The 17,734-nt window shown below is 38.9% G+C and overlaps 1 protein-coding gene across 1 annotated transcript in view; it reads left to right on the top strand.

Annotated features, from left to right (window-relative positions):
• LOC129758367 (cardioacceleratory peptide receptor-like) overlaps window positions 1-17,734 on the top strand; it is a 309,792-nt gene that overhangs the window by 273,466 nt on the left and 18,592 nt on the right. The window contains exons 5-8 of the mRNA XM_055755868.1: window positions 9,658-9,855; window positions 10,149-10,244; window positions 10,385-10,558; window positions 10,926-11,217. Of these exons, the coding sequence (XP_055611843.1) occupies window positions 9,658-9,855; window positions 10,149-10,244; window positions 10,385-10,558; window positions 10,926-11,217 (760 nt within the window). The remainder of the gene's footprint in view (window positions 1-9,657; window positions 9,856-10,148; window positions 10,245-10,384; window positions 10,559-10,925; window positions 11,218-17,734) is intronic.

Here is a 17,734-nt window from a genome sequence, read left to right as displayed (position 1 = left end):
AATTGGGTTCATAGAATCGAATCCGTACAAGCGAAATTCACCCGCTCAGTGCTTCGGATTTGCCCCTGGCCAGTACCTGATGAATCTCCCTCATATACGCAACGATGCTCCTGGCTGAAACTGGATACTCTTGCTGATCGACGAGAATACCTCAAAGCGGCATTCGTCGGGAAATTGCTGCTCGGATGCATTGATGCTCCAAACATTCTTGCGAGGATAGACTTCAACGTAACTCCCAGACAACTGAGAAGCCGAGAATTTCTTCGGCTTGGATTCCATCGAACGCTCTACGGCCAGAAAGAGCCTATTCGTGCAATGTGCGCAGTGTTTAATGATAGATGCAGTGAATTTGACTTTCATTTGACCGTAGATACTTTGTTGAACCGCTTACGAACTTCAATGTTAAGATGATTTTAATTTGTATTCTGTATCTCATGTTAGATCTTAGTATTATTTTATTTTATAATCTCTGTATTTCAATTTTAATTCCTGACAAACTATTGTAATGCTAATGCATTGTTCTTGCCATTGATGGGTTTTTATGCCTAGTGCTTTTCCCATCTCATCCATTTAGACTTTTAGTTCGATGGATTAATAAATAAATAAATAAATAAATAAATAAATAAATGTTTGCACTCCGTATCTTCTGATATCAAACATTTACATTTTAGAATGTCAAACAATTTGTCCAGCTTTGAAAAAAAAATATTTTTCTTAGCTTCTTTGCACCTTCCGTGTGCGATTTCACTAGCAAGGTTCCAACATTCCGCTATTTTTTTGTCTAACTCGTTGCTCTGAGATTAGAACAGGTGGGACATATAAAGGGTTCTTATTTTTCCATTCTTTCATCAAGGCTTGAAAAATTTCGGATATTAACTTTGTTTTTAAAAATTTTGAGGAAGGTATCGAAATTCGATCTTGTACGAGTAATCCATATCGCAAAACGTCTCTCAATGATGGTAGTCTTGACGATACAAAATTTCTTCCATCTCCTACGATTTTTTTCAACATTTTCGACGCCTTAAGCCTTGTTCGTATTGAGTTTGAATCGGACATTCTTACACTGGGTCATCATTTATGTAAAGTAATTGTAAGTAATTGAAAAAATATCCTTTTATTTATTGAACAGTTCTACTTACATGAATTTACAAAACTCGCGGCAAAACCCTTCACAAACACTCCTTTAAAATTTTTTTGCAACCCTTATCTGCCAAATAACCCAAAAACAAACAAAAATGAGAAGTCAGTCACGATTCGTTTAAATATCAAGGTATACTTTAGTTCACATCGCTCTTGTCGGACAAAGTCAACCAGTAGTAACCAAAATCAGTCAAATTTCACGCACACCACGAAACTTAATATTGGTATTTAGAAACTGACTGTCACTACTACAATTGGGTATAGAAGAGTTCATATCTACCTTATGTGCCCAATCGTATCTAATGAAATAAGCTTCCTAAATACAATGTCGACGTTTGACTTAAATGTAAATACGATAAAAATTCTAATTTTGCATTTGAACAATGGATTTATGAAAAAATTAATGCTCATCTAGTATCTAGTGAATTGAAAACTGATTGTAATCCTATATGCAAATCGATTACAATATTCACAAAGTTTAAAACGTCTTGTTGTTTTTCGAGTGTATGCATCGAATAATTTTGAAAATACTTACGCATAGAATCGATACCAGAAGGCATTTGATATTACTTTATAACATTTCGTTCCATTCAAGAGTTGAAATTTGCACAGATATTTAGAACAAAATAAATAATAATTCTAGGACCAATTCTGTTTAAACATATTTTGCAATCAACATTTAATTTGAAACAAAAGTGCACCAAATATCATAAGTCTTATTGTTCGAAAAACACCATGAATACACTATCGCCCAACAAGCTGGCCGAAAACAAATGCCAGAGTTTCGATCTAAAAAAGATTTGAGTTTCTAATAATAAAAACATTCATTATAAGTATTAGTTTTTTATTTAAATACATGAAATATCCGATTTTTGAATTATTGCATATGTTTTTTATGGTTACCCGGGAGAATATGTTTCAGCAAAAGGCATTCAGTTGAAGCAACATTTCTGAAGACCTCATGATTTGGTTTTCAAATTTTGTTTAACAAAATGCTAAACGAATCTTTTATCTTCATTTTGATATCACATTTGTGAAGATCGGTTAAGAGCAGGCCGAGCTACAACGATTCTAATATAGGTGTTTTCCATACTGAGTGTGGGGTTCGTTGTTTCGCTGTTGCAGCTCTACGTGAAATGCTGATGCGCTTGCAACCAATGAAATGCCAGCCCTGCAAGCATAGTTATTTTAATTTATAAAAAACATCAAAAGATGGCTCCTAATGTAAACAACAATCGCTCCGAAGAAACTAGTATGATGAAATTTGAAGGAAAACATCTATAAGCAAATCAGTCAAGCAATCTCTTGTTTGTACCCGGCAGTGTTGCGGGTTTATTTGAATTGCCTTCAATGCCAAAAGACATACCTTCATTAAATAGGTTATAACTTCGTTGTCTGAAGAGATAATAAGTTACGGTCTTCGACAATGTTGTTGAGCGGAAAATTTCCTAAAAGAAATTTATAAATTGCAGGGTTTGAAAAATGAATCAAAATTCACGTTCACCCCCTTAGTGAAGCCCTACAGAAATGAACGTGCTTCGATCTGCTCTGTGAACAACATGCTTCTGTGTTATCTGTGTTGCCTACTTTCAAACCAGCGCGCAGTGGAATATTCAGACATAGCAGAAGCTCCAAGGCATTTCTTCGAATCGGCGTCATTCGTTTATGTTACAAAATTGAATGATGGTCATTTCAATTTTATTCTTTCTCAAATGGAGATGGCTGGGGATGGCAGTTTCTGCTTAACTAAAAATTGCAGTAAATGACTGAAAAATGTATGAAACACACACAATATGGGTATTGGGGTAAAGGGCTTAACGCGTAGAAGACGAATATCGTCATCCGACGCCATCTTGAAATCCAAGATGGCGGCTTCCGTTTAAGTTCAAAATGCTGTAAATGTCTGAAAAATGTATGAAACCCACACAATATGGGTATTGGGTGAAAGGGCTCAACGCGTAGAAGTCGAATATCGTCATGCGACGCCATCTTGAAATCCAAGACGGCGGCTTCCATTAACTTCAAAATACTGTAAATGGCTGAAAAATGTATGAAACCCACACAATATGGGTATTGGGGAAAAGGGCTTGACGCGTAGAAGTCGAATATCGTCATCCGACGCCATTTTGAAATCCAAGATGGCGGCTTCCGTTTAAGTTCAAAATGCTGTAAATGTCTGAAAAACGTATGAAACCCACACAATATGGGTATTGAAGAAAAGGGCTTAACGCGTAAAAGTCGAATATCGTCATCCGACGCCAAAGTGCTGTAAATGACTGAAAAATTTATGAAACCCACACAATATGGGTATTGGGTGAAAGGGTTCAACGAGTAGAAGTCTAATTTCTCCATGCAACGCCATTTTGAAATCCATCCTCTGCTTCTGTTGTACTTCTAGATCTATCGTTACCCTAACCGTTTTACTTTTTACACGATTTTCCTTATTTGTTGGCTAAATTTTAATTCAATTCTTGAGCGTGAATTCTTCGCGCGCTTCCACATCCAAATCAAAACAAATAAACGAATTCACTCAAACCCCCATCAATGGCAAGAACAAAAATTAACCTTTGTTTGCATCAAGATAGCAATGTTCTTGTATCTTTTTGAATTTGTATTGATGGTATTGGAAAGCATTGAATTTTGGGGTTTGTTTTAAATTTTGCCACCAAACCAAACAGCCATCACAGTTTTTAAAATTAGAAGTTAAGTTTTTCATGGTGGTTTATTTACTTTTGTATTTTTTTTGTAGTTAACTATTTGTTTAAATATTAACCATGAATAATTCAAAACCTAATAAATTGTTTATTACGAACATTATAATCTCCACACTGCAATGAAGCCGGATTAATTTCAAAATATAGAGAATCCCACAATAAATTGGTACCCAACTCACAAACGGTACGATAGGGTTGTATATTTTTGTAAATCAAAATCAATCAACAGCCAGTTGATTGTCCAACATTGATCTATAATACAGTAAATCAAAATAAACAATTTCACATTTTAGGCAAAGACCAAAGTAAAAATATAATAGATTAATTTTCCAATACTATAAGGTGGTTCAAACAAGACAGTTTTCATTGGGCTTGTTTATTGTCATTTGTATAATTTTATTGATGAAGCACAATGGTTTCAGGATGCACCGACAGATGGCTTAAGATTCTGGGCGCTGAGCCCTTTCACCTGATACCCATATTGTGGGTGGTTCAATTGATTTTCAGTAATTTATTAAGTTAAGCGGAAGCCGCCATCTTGGATTTCAAGATAGTGTCGGATGACGAAATTCTACTTCTACTCGCTGAGCCCTTTCACCTGATACCCATATTGTGGGTGGTTTATTCGATTTTCAGTCATTTACACCATTTTTAAGCTGAGCGGAAGCCGCCATCTTAGATTTCAAGATGGCGTCGGAAAGTAAAATTTGATTTCCACCCCTTGAGCCCTTATACCCAATATCCATAATGTGGAGGTTTAGTGCAACCAATTATTGTTTAGTAATATCAATTCGCTACAACAAGTTATGAATACCTTTCATTTTCACTGGCCTCCGCCTTGAACTTGGTTGATATCAAATAGGTCGAAATAATTTCATTCGTCCACGCGATGGCTCGGGATAATTTGTTTGGCAATCCATTCCATTCCATAATGTTACAGAATGGAATCATTCAGCTCAAGCATGATTCGGAATGGTTTGCGTTTTGATCGATTCGGGCATCTAGCTGACGACTCGATTTTCAACCCCTGATAAAGGATCTTGGAGTAACCTTTGATCAGAAACTCTCGTTTAATCAGCATATCGCAACAACAACAGCTAAAGCCTTCGCTCTGTTTGGATTCCTGCGACGAAATACTTTGAACTTTGAGGACCCATACGCTCTCAAGACAGTGTTCTGCTCTTTGGTGCGAAGTGTCTTGGAGTATGCGGCACCAGTTTGGGCACCCTACCACTCTGTCCATATCGAACGAATCGAACGAATTCAGAGAAAATTTCTTCGTTATGCGTTGCGTCAACTGCCATGGAGAGACCCTGAAAGGCTACCACCCTACCCACAAAGGTGTGCTCTTTTGTCTATACCGTCCCTAGGCCAAAGAAGAACATATTTGCAGCGAATGTTTGTTTACGACATCCTGACAAACGCTATAGACTGTCCACAATTGCTCCAAAGCTTGAGTTTGCACGCCCCAGCCCGCCGTTTGCGTAATCAAACCACCCTTTGGCTACCTAGAAACAGAACAGTTTTTGGTCAAAACCACCCGCTGAATCGATGTTGTCAAGTCTTCAACGATGTTTCACACTTGTTTGACTTCAATGTATCCAAATCAATGTTTAAATGTGCAATACGTAACGTTCCCTAGTTTTAACATAGTTTTAATTTAAACATAAGTTAATTTTAATATTCGGTCTGTATGGCTATCATTAGGATCAACATGTGATCCGTTGATGTTTTACACAAATAAATGTGATGGCAGCAGTCAAAGACTTAAATAAATAAATAAATAAATTGGCACATAAAGGGTTGAACGGCTGGGCACCAGAGTAAAATGAAAAACCATGTTCGTTTTTCAGTACAAAATATTCAATTTTCCCATACAAACCTAAAAGCTCAAATTTACTCATGTAAACTTTACTTTAAAATTCGGCAAAAAATCATGGATGAGTTTTAGGACAAAACGAAACTTTAAGACCCCAGGGATTGAGAAATTCGAAAATGACCCCAAATCGACTCAGTCTATTGGGCACACGCTGCGAAGAGATGAAAACGAGATTTGCAGAGAGGCGTTTGACTGGAATCCAGATGGGCATCGAAGGAGAGGCAGGCCCAAAAGCTCGTGGCGTCGAGGTCTAGCCGCTGAAATCCGCACAGTTGACGAGAACCTTGGCTGGCAGCAAGTGAAGACGCTGGCTCCGGATCGCCAGCAGTGGAGATCTTTTATCTCAGCCCTATGCGTCGGTCAATCGGCGCCGGACCCTTAGGTAGGTAATTGACCCCTGAACTTATCAATTGGTTTATTGAGGATTTTGATCACACTGGGGTAGTCTGGGGAAGGACCAAGGGAGTCTCACATGCATCTAAATTGTTGGTTGTAATTGGGATTCGGGAGGTCGTCAGCTCAGTGATGAAATCGCCAGCTGCGGGCGGAATATAACTGAGCTGTTCTGATATTTTATGTTGGTTGATTGCAATTTCGGTATGATGGATTAGTTTTGTCGCATTTTGGGTTAGCTATTTGGAGGGCCCTATCTGAATCGATCCTTAATCACTTTTAAGGATAATATATGGGCTCGCCCTCAGCGGAGTCTCACCGGGCATATTAAACCGTGGCGTAAGATCTCATAACGGAGTGGCGCTTAAGTCGTACGCCAGTAAGGTATCGGTCAGTGGCGGCTACACCAACCGTTGTGTCAGGTTCACAGGCGCTAAAAATGTTGGTACGTGTCGCTTTTTTTAGTTGGTAACCACAGGTGGTAAATACCGGTTTACGGATTGTATTCCAAGGCACGGCGAGCCACCGCGTCCCCCAAGTTTGCTACTCTGGGTCCATGGGTACAATGGGAAGACTCATGGTATACTCCGTGTATACCCCCTACTCCCTAAAATTCACCCGGGGTCGCAGACCTGGTTCTCACCTCGAACTGTTAAGCACATTATTCTTCAATAGTGGGAGGTCTCCAAGGCAATACTCATTAACGAAACCACTTTCAGCAAAACCTATCATCCTTATGACTCGACGCCTGATTTCTCCTCTAACGACTTGAGAACCGGAATCTCCTCGCAATGACTCGAGATTCCCACACAAACCTCTCCTCTACGCGACTTAAGGCCTGATCTCTCCTCTAACGACTCGAAATCCGATCCCTCCTCGCATCGACATCCTCTGTACGATTCAAGACCCGATCTCTCCTCTAACGACTTGAGATCTGACCTCTCCTCGTAATGACTCGAGGTGACCACGTGTACCCTTTCTCTTGTTGATTTAGGGCCTAATCGCTCTTCTTACGACTCAAGACCTGACCCCTTATCATAAAGACTCGGGATTGACCACACAAACCTCTCCGCCAGAAGGTTCGAGGCCTGACCTCTCCTCTAACGACTCGAAGCCCGACCTCTTATCTCCAGGATTCGAGATTCGCCACCTTGCCCGTCGTGTGCCAGATCGAGAGCAGCTTACCCTAGACTCGTGCCTGTCACGGCACATGCAACGACTCGGATAATTCCCGACGGAGACGTCATTCCACTCCGACTCGAATGCCTCACCCGGCGTCGATAGCCACTCTACCCGTGGGTATTCCCCGATCGTGGAATAACCCTTTCCCAACAATTTCCACTGCGAAGAAGGCATAGTCTTATCCCCGCAGCTTCTGTCGTTGGAAACCGCCCAACTCGGATACTCCCCGAAGGTGGAGCATCCTGCGCACGAACGCGGCGCACCCACGGCATCCGCTACGCAGAAGATGTTGCCTTATCTTTGTAGCTTCAAACCGTGGGGTCGGACGCACTCTACTCGACAGCCCCCCGTCGATGGGGTCAGTCTACTCCGACCGTTGTCCGGTCTTCTTTTTCCCCCTTGGCTGGCAACCCGCGGATTTTTCTCCCCTTTGTGTGCCAGATCGAGAGCAGCTTGTCCTGGACTCGCACCTGTCACGGCACACGTTCGGGACTTTGAACGCTACGACTTGGATGTTTCCCGCCGACGCCATCCTAATCCGACTCGAGAGGCTCGCCCGGCATCGAGAGTCTCTCTACCCGTGGGTATGCCCCGACGACAGTGTGTAACTAACGGGCTAATTTACTGCTCAGTGGAGCAAGAACCCCCCTCTAGCCTCAGGGTCGGCACTCGTAAAGGAATTTCGCGTATTCAAGGAAACACTTTGAGTTGATCCGGAAAACTCCTACTTTATTTTCCCAAACACAATAACTTGAGGTCACAACACTGACGTTTGGTAGTATTAGGATCGAGGGTGTATGTCCCAACAATGATTCCCCAGAAAAGGTCGATTGGGTCCTACCTTGATTGCAGCATGGGGTGATTTACGTGACGGGAGTGTTGGAAGATGGCGGCTCGACTTCCTTGGTGGTGACTCTCGGGGCTATCGGTGGCTAAGCTCCGATGCGTGTCGGGGTATTGACGACGGATTGTTGTGGGCGTCCAAACCTCCTCAATTTCGCCCTCGGGAGCTGCACACGGGACCAGGGGTCGGCAGACTGTCCTCGGATCGCAGCACTAGGTGGAACTGGATGGAGTTAAAGAAAGGGGTCACTTTCGGACATGCTTCGGCAGTTGACGCGTAAGCCGACTGAATCTTCAGCTAAGAATTTCGGGGTGCTTCGGAACATGATGGGATTCGGAAGTAATTAGTTGTTTGTCTGGTACGGGGTTCAAAATGGCGGTTACCTGGATTGTGGTCTTTACAGGGACCATTCAAATATTACGTAACGCTTTTAGGGGGGGGAGGGGGTATAGCAGTTTGTTACGATTTGTGGATTTTGTTCAGAAATTTTGAGATGAATGTGTTACGTAGGGGAGAGGGGGGGGTTGAAAATGCTCGAAAATTGCGTTACGTAATATTTGAAGGACCCCTACAAGACAACTCGTGTGTGTGTAGGTTGCTGGTGATGTCGACGTCTCGAACATGTAAACCAAAGTGAGCTTGTTTCATGATCCAGGACATTGACCCCGTAATCAGATCATAGGGATTTTTGTCCCTCCTTGAATTCCTCCCATCATGCCTCGTTACGGTTACGTTTTGGTGCGTTAGCGTTACTGTAACGTGTCCTCCAGCTCCACCTGGTGTGGGCTAGCGCTGCGTTGACCTATTCTCGCTGCTTGTTATCGTGTTCGGTATCTTCGAGCGGTCCTCCTCCTTCACGCGCCAAAGCGCCTTCTTGAACATTTCAGTTTGCTACGAAATTTAAAACTACGATTCTCACTTCACTAACCGGTAAGTCAACGCACTGGTTACAAGTGTTTGAAGTATCCTACACACGTTCGCGGCGCACCCCTGACCTCCGCTACGCAAAAGATGATGCCTTATCTTTGTAGCCTCGCTCAAGGGATGTCGTGTCGCTATGAACCTTCGTCAAACATACACCACATGTTTGGGTGTCTTCTATACGTACGCCACCACACGCTGGGCAGACTGCATATGAGCCCATGTATGTTCTCGAAGTTTTTTTTTTTAATATTTTCAAATATTTTTTATGCATAGGAAATTCTTATGACAATTGTAAAACCGATTTTTTTTTTAAATTTATCTTATTTCTTTTAGCAGTTTTGAAAAAAACGATTATTTTTCTTGGCATTTAGGCAGAGGGCAGTCAATAAATTTATTTCCATTGGTGAATTCATTTTTGCTCAACAGATTCTTAGTCCGGGGGTTAACGAGAAATATTATCCTTTCTCAGTATCGTTTCTTACTGGATAGAATTACTTTGAATTATCCGACTGGATTTCGCCTGGTCCTCTAATTTCCAACGAATAGTAATCATTTTCGAATTTCCGACTTCCTCCCAACAGATCTGAGCGTGGGGCTGCTGAGCGTGTTGACGGACATTGTGCAGCGGATTACAATCTCGTGGCTCGCCGGAAACGTGGCCTGCAAAGTGATCCGCTTCGTCCAGGTGTGGGTCACGTACGCGTCAACCTATGTCCTGGTGGCCTTGAGCATCGACCGGTACGATGCGATTACCCATCCGATGAACTTCTCCGGATGTTGTGAGTTATTTTCTCGTTGTCCACCTTAATATGCCACAGGGTACAGGGTGTTGCCGAATTATATATTCGGTCCGAATTTGAATGCTTTCTCCAAGCTAATCATTTGTCAGACATAATATTTGTAAATAAGTTTTGTCAAAAAATCATCGGCAGCGCACTGTACTCTGTCCGTAGAATCACTGTTTCGATCTGCTGTCTGTGTGATTTGTGAAGATTTCCACAGTTTCAAATGTGTTTTACGATAACCTTTTTTTCTCGTTTCCTTTCTTAACTTTTTTCCCCACCCAACCCAGGGAAGAGAGCGCGAAGACTGGTGGGGGCGGCGTGGAGTTTTAGTGCGGTTTTCTCATCGCCCATGTTTTATCTCTACGAGGAGCGTGTTATTCAAGGTCGGTAGAGAGACGTGAATTGCTGACCGGAACCGGATTATCCGTGATTGTCATGACAAAAGGCCTGATTCCAAAAACTCGGTTACATTATTTTGTGTATTTTTCTTTCTTTTTCCTCTCTCTTCGTTTTCCACAATCAGATCAGCTTCAGTGTTGGATAGATCTGGGAAGTGCACTCCGGTGGCAGCTTTACATGAGCTGGGTGGCCACGTCTCTATTTGTGATACCGGCTTTCATCATCTCGGCCTGTTATGTAATCATCATTAAGACGATTTGGTCCAAAGGATCGATGCTGGGACCGGTGGGGGGCAAACGTAAGTAATCATCACAACATCGTGTAACAGACTTTTAGTTGTGTGACCATGTGAGTTAACAGGGAAAAAATTGACCGACTTATTATTTAAGATGTTGAGAATGCTTGATAATTGAAAGAACAAAAAAAAATTAATTAACACTGTTTCAAAATTGGTATTGATAGGAGAAAAACACGAAAGAACAATGTAGAAGGTAGAAAGAAGAAGGCAGAAGGAAGAGGAAACAAGAAGAAGTGATAAGAAAGAACGAAAAGTATGCAAGACTAAGGTCAAGAATGAACGAAAAAGGAAGAAGGAAGGAATAAAAGACCAACATTTAAAAAAAAATGCGATTGTTTAGTTGTTTGTGCTTTCTTTCTCCCTACAGTGCGTCACCGGAACGGAAGTGCTGATTTGGCGAGCCGGCGAGCCAGCTCCCGGGGGATCATTCCGCGTGCCAAGGTCAAAACGGTCAAGATGACCATCGTGATAGTGATAGTGTTTGTCCTCTGCTGGTCCCCGTACATCGTGTTCGATCTGATGCAGGTATTTGGCCAGATTCCGAAAACCCAGACAAACATCGCGATTGCCACGTTCATCCAAAGTTTGGCTCCGCTCAATTCGGCCGCCAATCCCCTCATCTACTGTCTCTTCTCGACGCACTTCGTCAGGACACTCAAGTAAGTATGATATGATAACCTGGCAGGAGTATGGAGTGTATCATTAGATGATTTATCTTTTATTTTTTCATCTTCTGAATGATTTAGAACATTTTATTGTTCTTGCATTGGGAGTATCTATAACAGCAAAATAAATTTTCCCTATTTTCGGCATTTTAAAGACCAAAACAATGTTCCGAAAATCAATCATTTTGCTTTACTGCATTCAGAGCCAAAAAATCGAAGCAGTCAATTTTTCCTTCTTCAGCCAAATTATATAAACAATCATGCATGACAACGACGCTTCTGTATTTAAAACATTCCCGCAAAACATCATGTGGTAAAGAAGGACGCAGACTATCAGCAACGAACGTCTCGATGGTTATAGCCTTCCTTGATGGTTTTCAACCTTCTAGGATCACAACTGATGTGTATCGGCTCTGAGCGATGCGTAAAGGATTTTTAATTTTTCGCTTTGCGTAGAAGAACAAAATCACTACTAAGTAACCGTAATGAACTGTCCAGCATGTTCTACGGCTTTTTTCAACACGTGGTCCTGGTATTCCTTCAGATTTTCCTTCTGAGACATTCATGATCGTCTATCAATAACGAACATTATCAACAATGATGCGAGGATAAGCGTTATTGAATTATTGTGGAAACGACGTTCAAAATTTATCATCAAGTATGTCGATCACCGTTGATTAGCCACGTGACGAATAGCAACGGTAGCCCCCGATGGGGCATGGTATATTTTTATGTATCTAGTTATTTCATTTCATTTATTTATTTTTAATCATGTAACATAAGATCTTGGATCTTCTAACTCGCTACAATATGGTATTTTCACTTGAATAATAAATTTACTAACTAACAATGTTTCTGAAGGTTACCGTTTTCATTAAATATTTCATTTTTATGTTTACGTTTTTGTTTTTAATTACTTATGCTATTAAGTTTTGCCAACAAACTCTCCCTGAATCCCTTTTTATTTAAAATATTTTTAATTTCCAAAGGTAATTGATTCCAATAAACGATACCTCTTACAATGAATGAATTACTATAGTAAGAAGAATTATGAGTTGGTATTATGAAACTATTAGTACGTGAACTTCGTAATGGAATGAGCATCGAGCATGGCCGTAGGAACGGGGGGGGTTTTGGGGGTTAAACCCCCCCCATGAGGGTCCAAAAAAGCAAGCGAGGTATTCTACTCTACACTCAAAATTTTGAATTCATAATCAAATTATGATAATAGAGCAAAGATATTTAAGAGTAACTACCTGAACTAAAAACTAAAATGACAACCTCAAAAACCCATTTCAAGTTCAAAATTCTGCAACAGTTTTTCAAAATTTTCTCACTTGTTCATAGGTTCATAAGGTTGTCAGATTTTTTCAGCACGTGTCCGGGCCGGACAAATCCAGGCTATTTTATATAAAAACCTGGCAAAATCCGGGTATTTGATTTCAAAATTGTCGACCAAATCCATGCAAAACCGGGAAATTTTAGTCAAAACCTAGGAATTGCTCATCAAAAATCTAAAAAAAAAAATTCAAAAACCTTTCATGATAGTTTTTTGAACCTTGCTGCAAAAATATTGGACGCATAAATAAAAAAAATTACAACACAATTTGTTTTTATTTTTTTAAGTTTGATTTAAGAATGAGAATGAGAACAAACCCGGGTAAAATCCGGGCTTTTCCAATGAAATCTGGGCAACCGGGTCGGACCGGACTTTTCTCCAAAATTTGATATTAAATATCCGGGACAATCCGGTTAAAACTGTACAATTTGGCATCCTTATCATAGAAATTCAGGTCTGAATATTAAATTTTAAACTAAACCCATTTTGGAGGTTCTGGTTCCGTATTCCTGAAACCAAAATTGTATTTCTACATATTTCGTATTTCTGATTTTGTATCAAGTTTAGGATTCTTGATTTTCAGTTCGAATAATCATAAGAAATAAGGAATGAAAAGCTGCTTTGAAATCCTTGTTCGAATTCGGTTTTGCATTTCATATGTTTTGCGAAAATCAAATGCATTTTCAATATTTTAATAATAGTTTTCCGAATATGGAAAAAGAGGGTCTATTATTTGGTATTTGTTTTATATTCAAATTCAAAGTTCTTAAACTTTATTCTAACACAATATTTAAACATTTATAGCTTCTAAGTGGCGATCCTAAATTGAATACCAGATTCTGATTCATCATTCGAAATTCACATTTTAAATCAGATTCACTAAACAGATTAAAAATAAATAATTGAAATAATGATTTAAGATTGAACCAGCATAACAGAATTTAAATAATAGATTCATGAATGAAGGCTCTAAGATTTGGCTCATGAAATTTTGATCTGGAATTTAGATTCGGAAATCGTATTTTTTGTACATTGCGAAAATCGTATTGAAATTCGGAAATAGATTCAAAGTTCAATTTTTGAATTCAGGTTTAGAATTCATATTTAAAATTGAGAAAAAGATTTAGCTAGTGAATGAGTTTTTCAATAAACATAAAATTGTTGGGAAATTAAAGAGAACATTAAATTAAAAATTTGCTTGTCAATTCAATGTCCAAAGTGTTTAATCAGAATAAATTTGTACACACAATTGAGCTGAAAATCACAAATACAAAGAAGAATTTGAGTTAATGTTCTAAATTTGATTCATGCAAAATATCCCAAATTATATTTAAAAAAATCATCCACAGGATTTTTTTTATTTTTTCGGTGTATTGTTAAACATTATTAATATTGAAGCTTTTTTTTATAGCAAAATTTCAAAATAAAATCATAAATTTAGTTCAAGTTTGCATCAAGCCAATTTGATTAGATTTTTTTTTCTCTTACTATTTTTTTTGGAAAATTTGATTTATTTTCATCAAAGGTTAGAACCTTAGAATTTGCAAAAAAGTTAAGAAGATTGGGCTTGTTATATTTGAGTATAGAAACTTATTCTATACTCATTTTTTTAAAGAAATTGAAGGCTAACCTAAAAAGAACTTATTTTATGCTCAAATCAAATAACTTTAATCTACCAGATTTTTAAACAAATTCAAAAAAATTAACCATCGATGAAAAAAGAAATACTTTTTTTAAGGTTTTACAAATGACACTTAACCATCCATGTGGCATTCGTGTCTTCTCTTAAGTTCCAATTTCATACGAAAACTATTATGTATAATGTATATAATAAACATAATTTGTTTTAATTTCGTGAAAGACAAAACATCATAGGTAAAAGTTAGTCACCAAAACCCCCCCCCATGAGTCGGTTCTTCCTACGGCCCTGGCATCGAGTATAAATAAGAAGGTTTTTTACTAATAATAATGCTGTGCATTACCGTACACGATCGCTAACCCAAAAAGTTTTTGAAATCACATCCAAGAAGAAATTTGCTACGAATCGAGAATTATCTTGCGAGATTAAAAGGCGCAAACTATACCGTCGGCACTTAAGCGCCATCCACTAAGAGTAGATGTGCCAACGGTCATCAATCAGTTAGCCCGGACTCTTACCCCAGGGGGGGACAATTTAAATTTGCGCGGATCTCGTTTGTTGAAACTAGGCAATCTCAAGGGAAATATCGGAAGTATAGCGAACAAATTTTAGAAGTAAAATAAACTTACCGACGACGCGCCAATTACTTCCGTCAAGCGTCTTAGCGCAGACCTTCAATTGGCCTCCAAGGACCAGGTTCAACAACCAGTAGGCACTTCCGCTACCCGAAACTTTCCGTTAACCGAACCGAATGCACAACAATAACGTGTCGGAGACTACCAGCTTCAACAATTATTAGATTTCCGATTCTATATTCCAACGACTACGGACTACGAATTTTCCGATTTCTGAGCGACTTTTCCAATCAGTGTCTCGAATATTAAGAGACCGGTTTTCAGTTTCCCAGCTAGCAAGAAGGCTTCCCGATCGCATCCCCCTATGAGGTTGGCTTCGGGTTTTTTGCCAAGACAATGCTAGTAGATCGCGCGCGAAATTCCAGCATTTCTTCTCAGCGGTTGTATGGACGCTACACCGACAAGCCATTTTACTTCTGGTAGCCCTCTTGACGTCGGATCGTGAAGTTCAATCCGCTTCAACAGGGCCGGTTCATTATTCGCTACCTAGAGATATTGAACTTGAGATTGCCAGTAAAAAGAATTCAAATATAAAAATAAGTTGCAACGCAACAAATTTTTGGAGATGTGTTACTCTAGAAAATCGTGAAAGTCTGAACACGTACCGTACGCAGGCATTCAATGCAACTTTAACCTTCCAAAGTCGTTCGGGTCAATATGACCCGAAGCGCACATTCAAATCATCATAACTCTTCGAGAAAAAATCGCAAAAATTTGATTTTAAAAACCTCCCTGGGGAATCACGAAATACACAATCTGTAGTACCAGGCAACTTCCTGTGACCACCGGAAGTGCTCCCTCAAAAAAATCCGTAATTAGGCTGTTCGGGTCTATATGACCCGAGAGTTTGCGTAAGTTCCCCTGGCCGCAAATATTGACCGATTTCGATGAATTTTAATTCATTGTATAGATAATTTAATCTAGTTTCCCAATATTGAAAAATAGAGTCGAAATATTTTACGAAATCACCAGTAGCTGATTCCGAATGAAAAAAGTCCCAAAAAAGAGCTCTTTTTAGAATGCCTATAACTTGAGACAGGTTCCAAATATTGCGCTGATTTTATAATATTTGGAATTGTCAAGAATAAATCTATCCATGGATGTATAAATTTTTGGTGGTCCAAAGGAAGTTTTGGCCGCTATCCCGGAACTTCCGGTAGAAAAAATTCTTACTTCAAAAAAGTCACCCAATTTTGGCTTTGCATTGCTGTATCTCGGTTACCAATGGATCGATTCTCTAAATTCAAATTTTAGTTTTTTTTCGTTAACTTTATTATTATTTTCATAGAACATAATTGGTTCCTCAAAAATCTCAGTTGTTCAGTATATGGTAATGAAACTCACATATTTTTTGTCATTTTTCAAACTCCCCCTCGTGTCAGTGGGTTTACGCGATTTTGTTAGCGTGATTTCTCTAAAATTTGAACTCAAATTGGTCACTTTTTATATACCTAGAGATTCATTAGAATCTCCTCTTTCGATTGACATACATTTTGTGTGGTGTTTCGAAAATTTGTAGCAACGTTTTTCGAATTTAGTGAAAGCTGACAGATTTCAACCAGTTTGGTCCACGTTTTCAACAGGTTGGTGTACAAATCTCGCACCCCTCACGTAGCCGCGGGAGAAACAAATCCTGTAGCTCTCTTTTTGTCGCTCACCAAATCTACCACACAACCCAGCAGCAGGAGGAACTGCCGTCTCGCCGCGTGGTTTGTTGATTGATTGTGCTGATGCTAATTCCTCTTTGCGTAGTAAATGTTTTGTTCAAGGCTGATAAATTTCAGTCAATTTCGTTCTACCCGACCAATGTCTAGTAGTCAATGTTATCGAAAGAATATCAAAGTCATCTACGAGTTGAATGACCAAGCTACAATGTCGGTCAGGCAGCAATGTCAATATTGAATGACATTTTTGAGATTGTAAGCACATGTCGCTGACCAAAAATCGGTATCGCATGACATAGACATGCAGAGCAGTATCAAAGTCGGCTGACATTGTCTATCTGACACTGATAATTTGCAGCTCTGGTTTTGTTTTTAAAATAGAGAAAGATTTTTTTTCCAAATTGAAATAAGCTTCTTGAATCTTTTTAGATATTTTATCATAAGAATTCTTCAGTGACACATTTGTTTTGAATATTATCATGATTCTTTTCTGAATTTTCTGAATTTTAGAATTCTTCAGTGATACATTTGTTTTGAATGTTATCATGATTCTTTTCTTTTATTTCAAGCAGTGTCTACTGCAGGAGACACAAAATCTATGATTCAAGTAACAAATATTCTGATATTTTAATCAGAAACTTTAATCAAAAATCGGAATTTGAATCGGAATCTGAAATAAGAATCTGAAATTTGAAATTGAATCTGAATCTGAAATCGAAATCTGAATCTGAAATCTGAATCTGAAATCTGAATCTGAAATCTGAATCTGAAATCTGAATCTGAAATCTGAATCTGAAATCTGAATCTGAAATCTGAATCTGAAATCTGAATCTGAAATCTGAATCTGAAATCTGAATCTGAAATCTGAATCTGAAATCTGAATCTGAAATCTGAATCTGAAATCTGAATCTGAAATCTGAATCTGAAATCTGAATCTGAAATCTGAATCTGAAATCTGAATCTGAAATCTGAATCTGAAATCTGAAATCTGAATCTGAAATCTGAAATCTGAAATCTGAAATCTGAAATCTGAAATCTGAATCTGAATCTGAAATCTGAATCTGAAATCTGAATCTGAAATCTGAATCTGAAATCTGAAATCTGAATCTGAAATCTGAATCTGAAATCTGAATCTGAAATCTGAATCTGAAATCTGAAATCTGAATCTGAAATCTGAATCTGAAATCTGAATCTGAAATCTGAATCTGAAATCTGAATCTGAAATCTGAATCTG

Source organism: Uranotaenia lowii, chromosome 3, assembly GCF_029784155.1.
Source record: "Uranotaenia lowii strain MFRU-FL chromosome 3, ASM2978415v1, whole genome shotgun sequence".
NCBI classification, from domain to species: domain Eukaryota; kingdom Metazoa; phylum Arthropoda; class Insecta; order Diptera; family Culicidae; genus Uranotaenia; species Uranotaenia lowii.
This window is presented reverse-complemented; position numbering and strand designations above follow the sequence as displayed.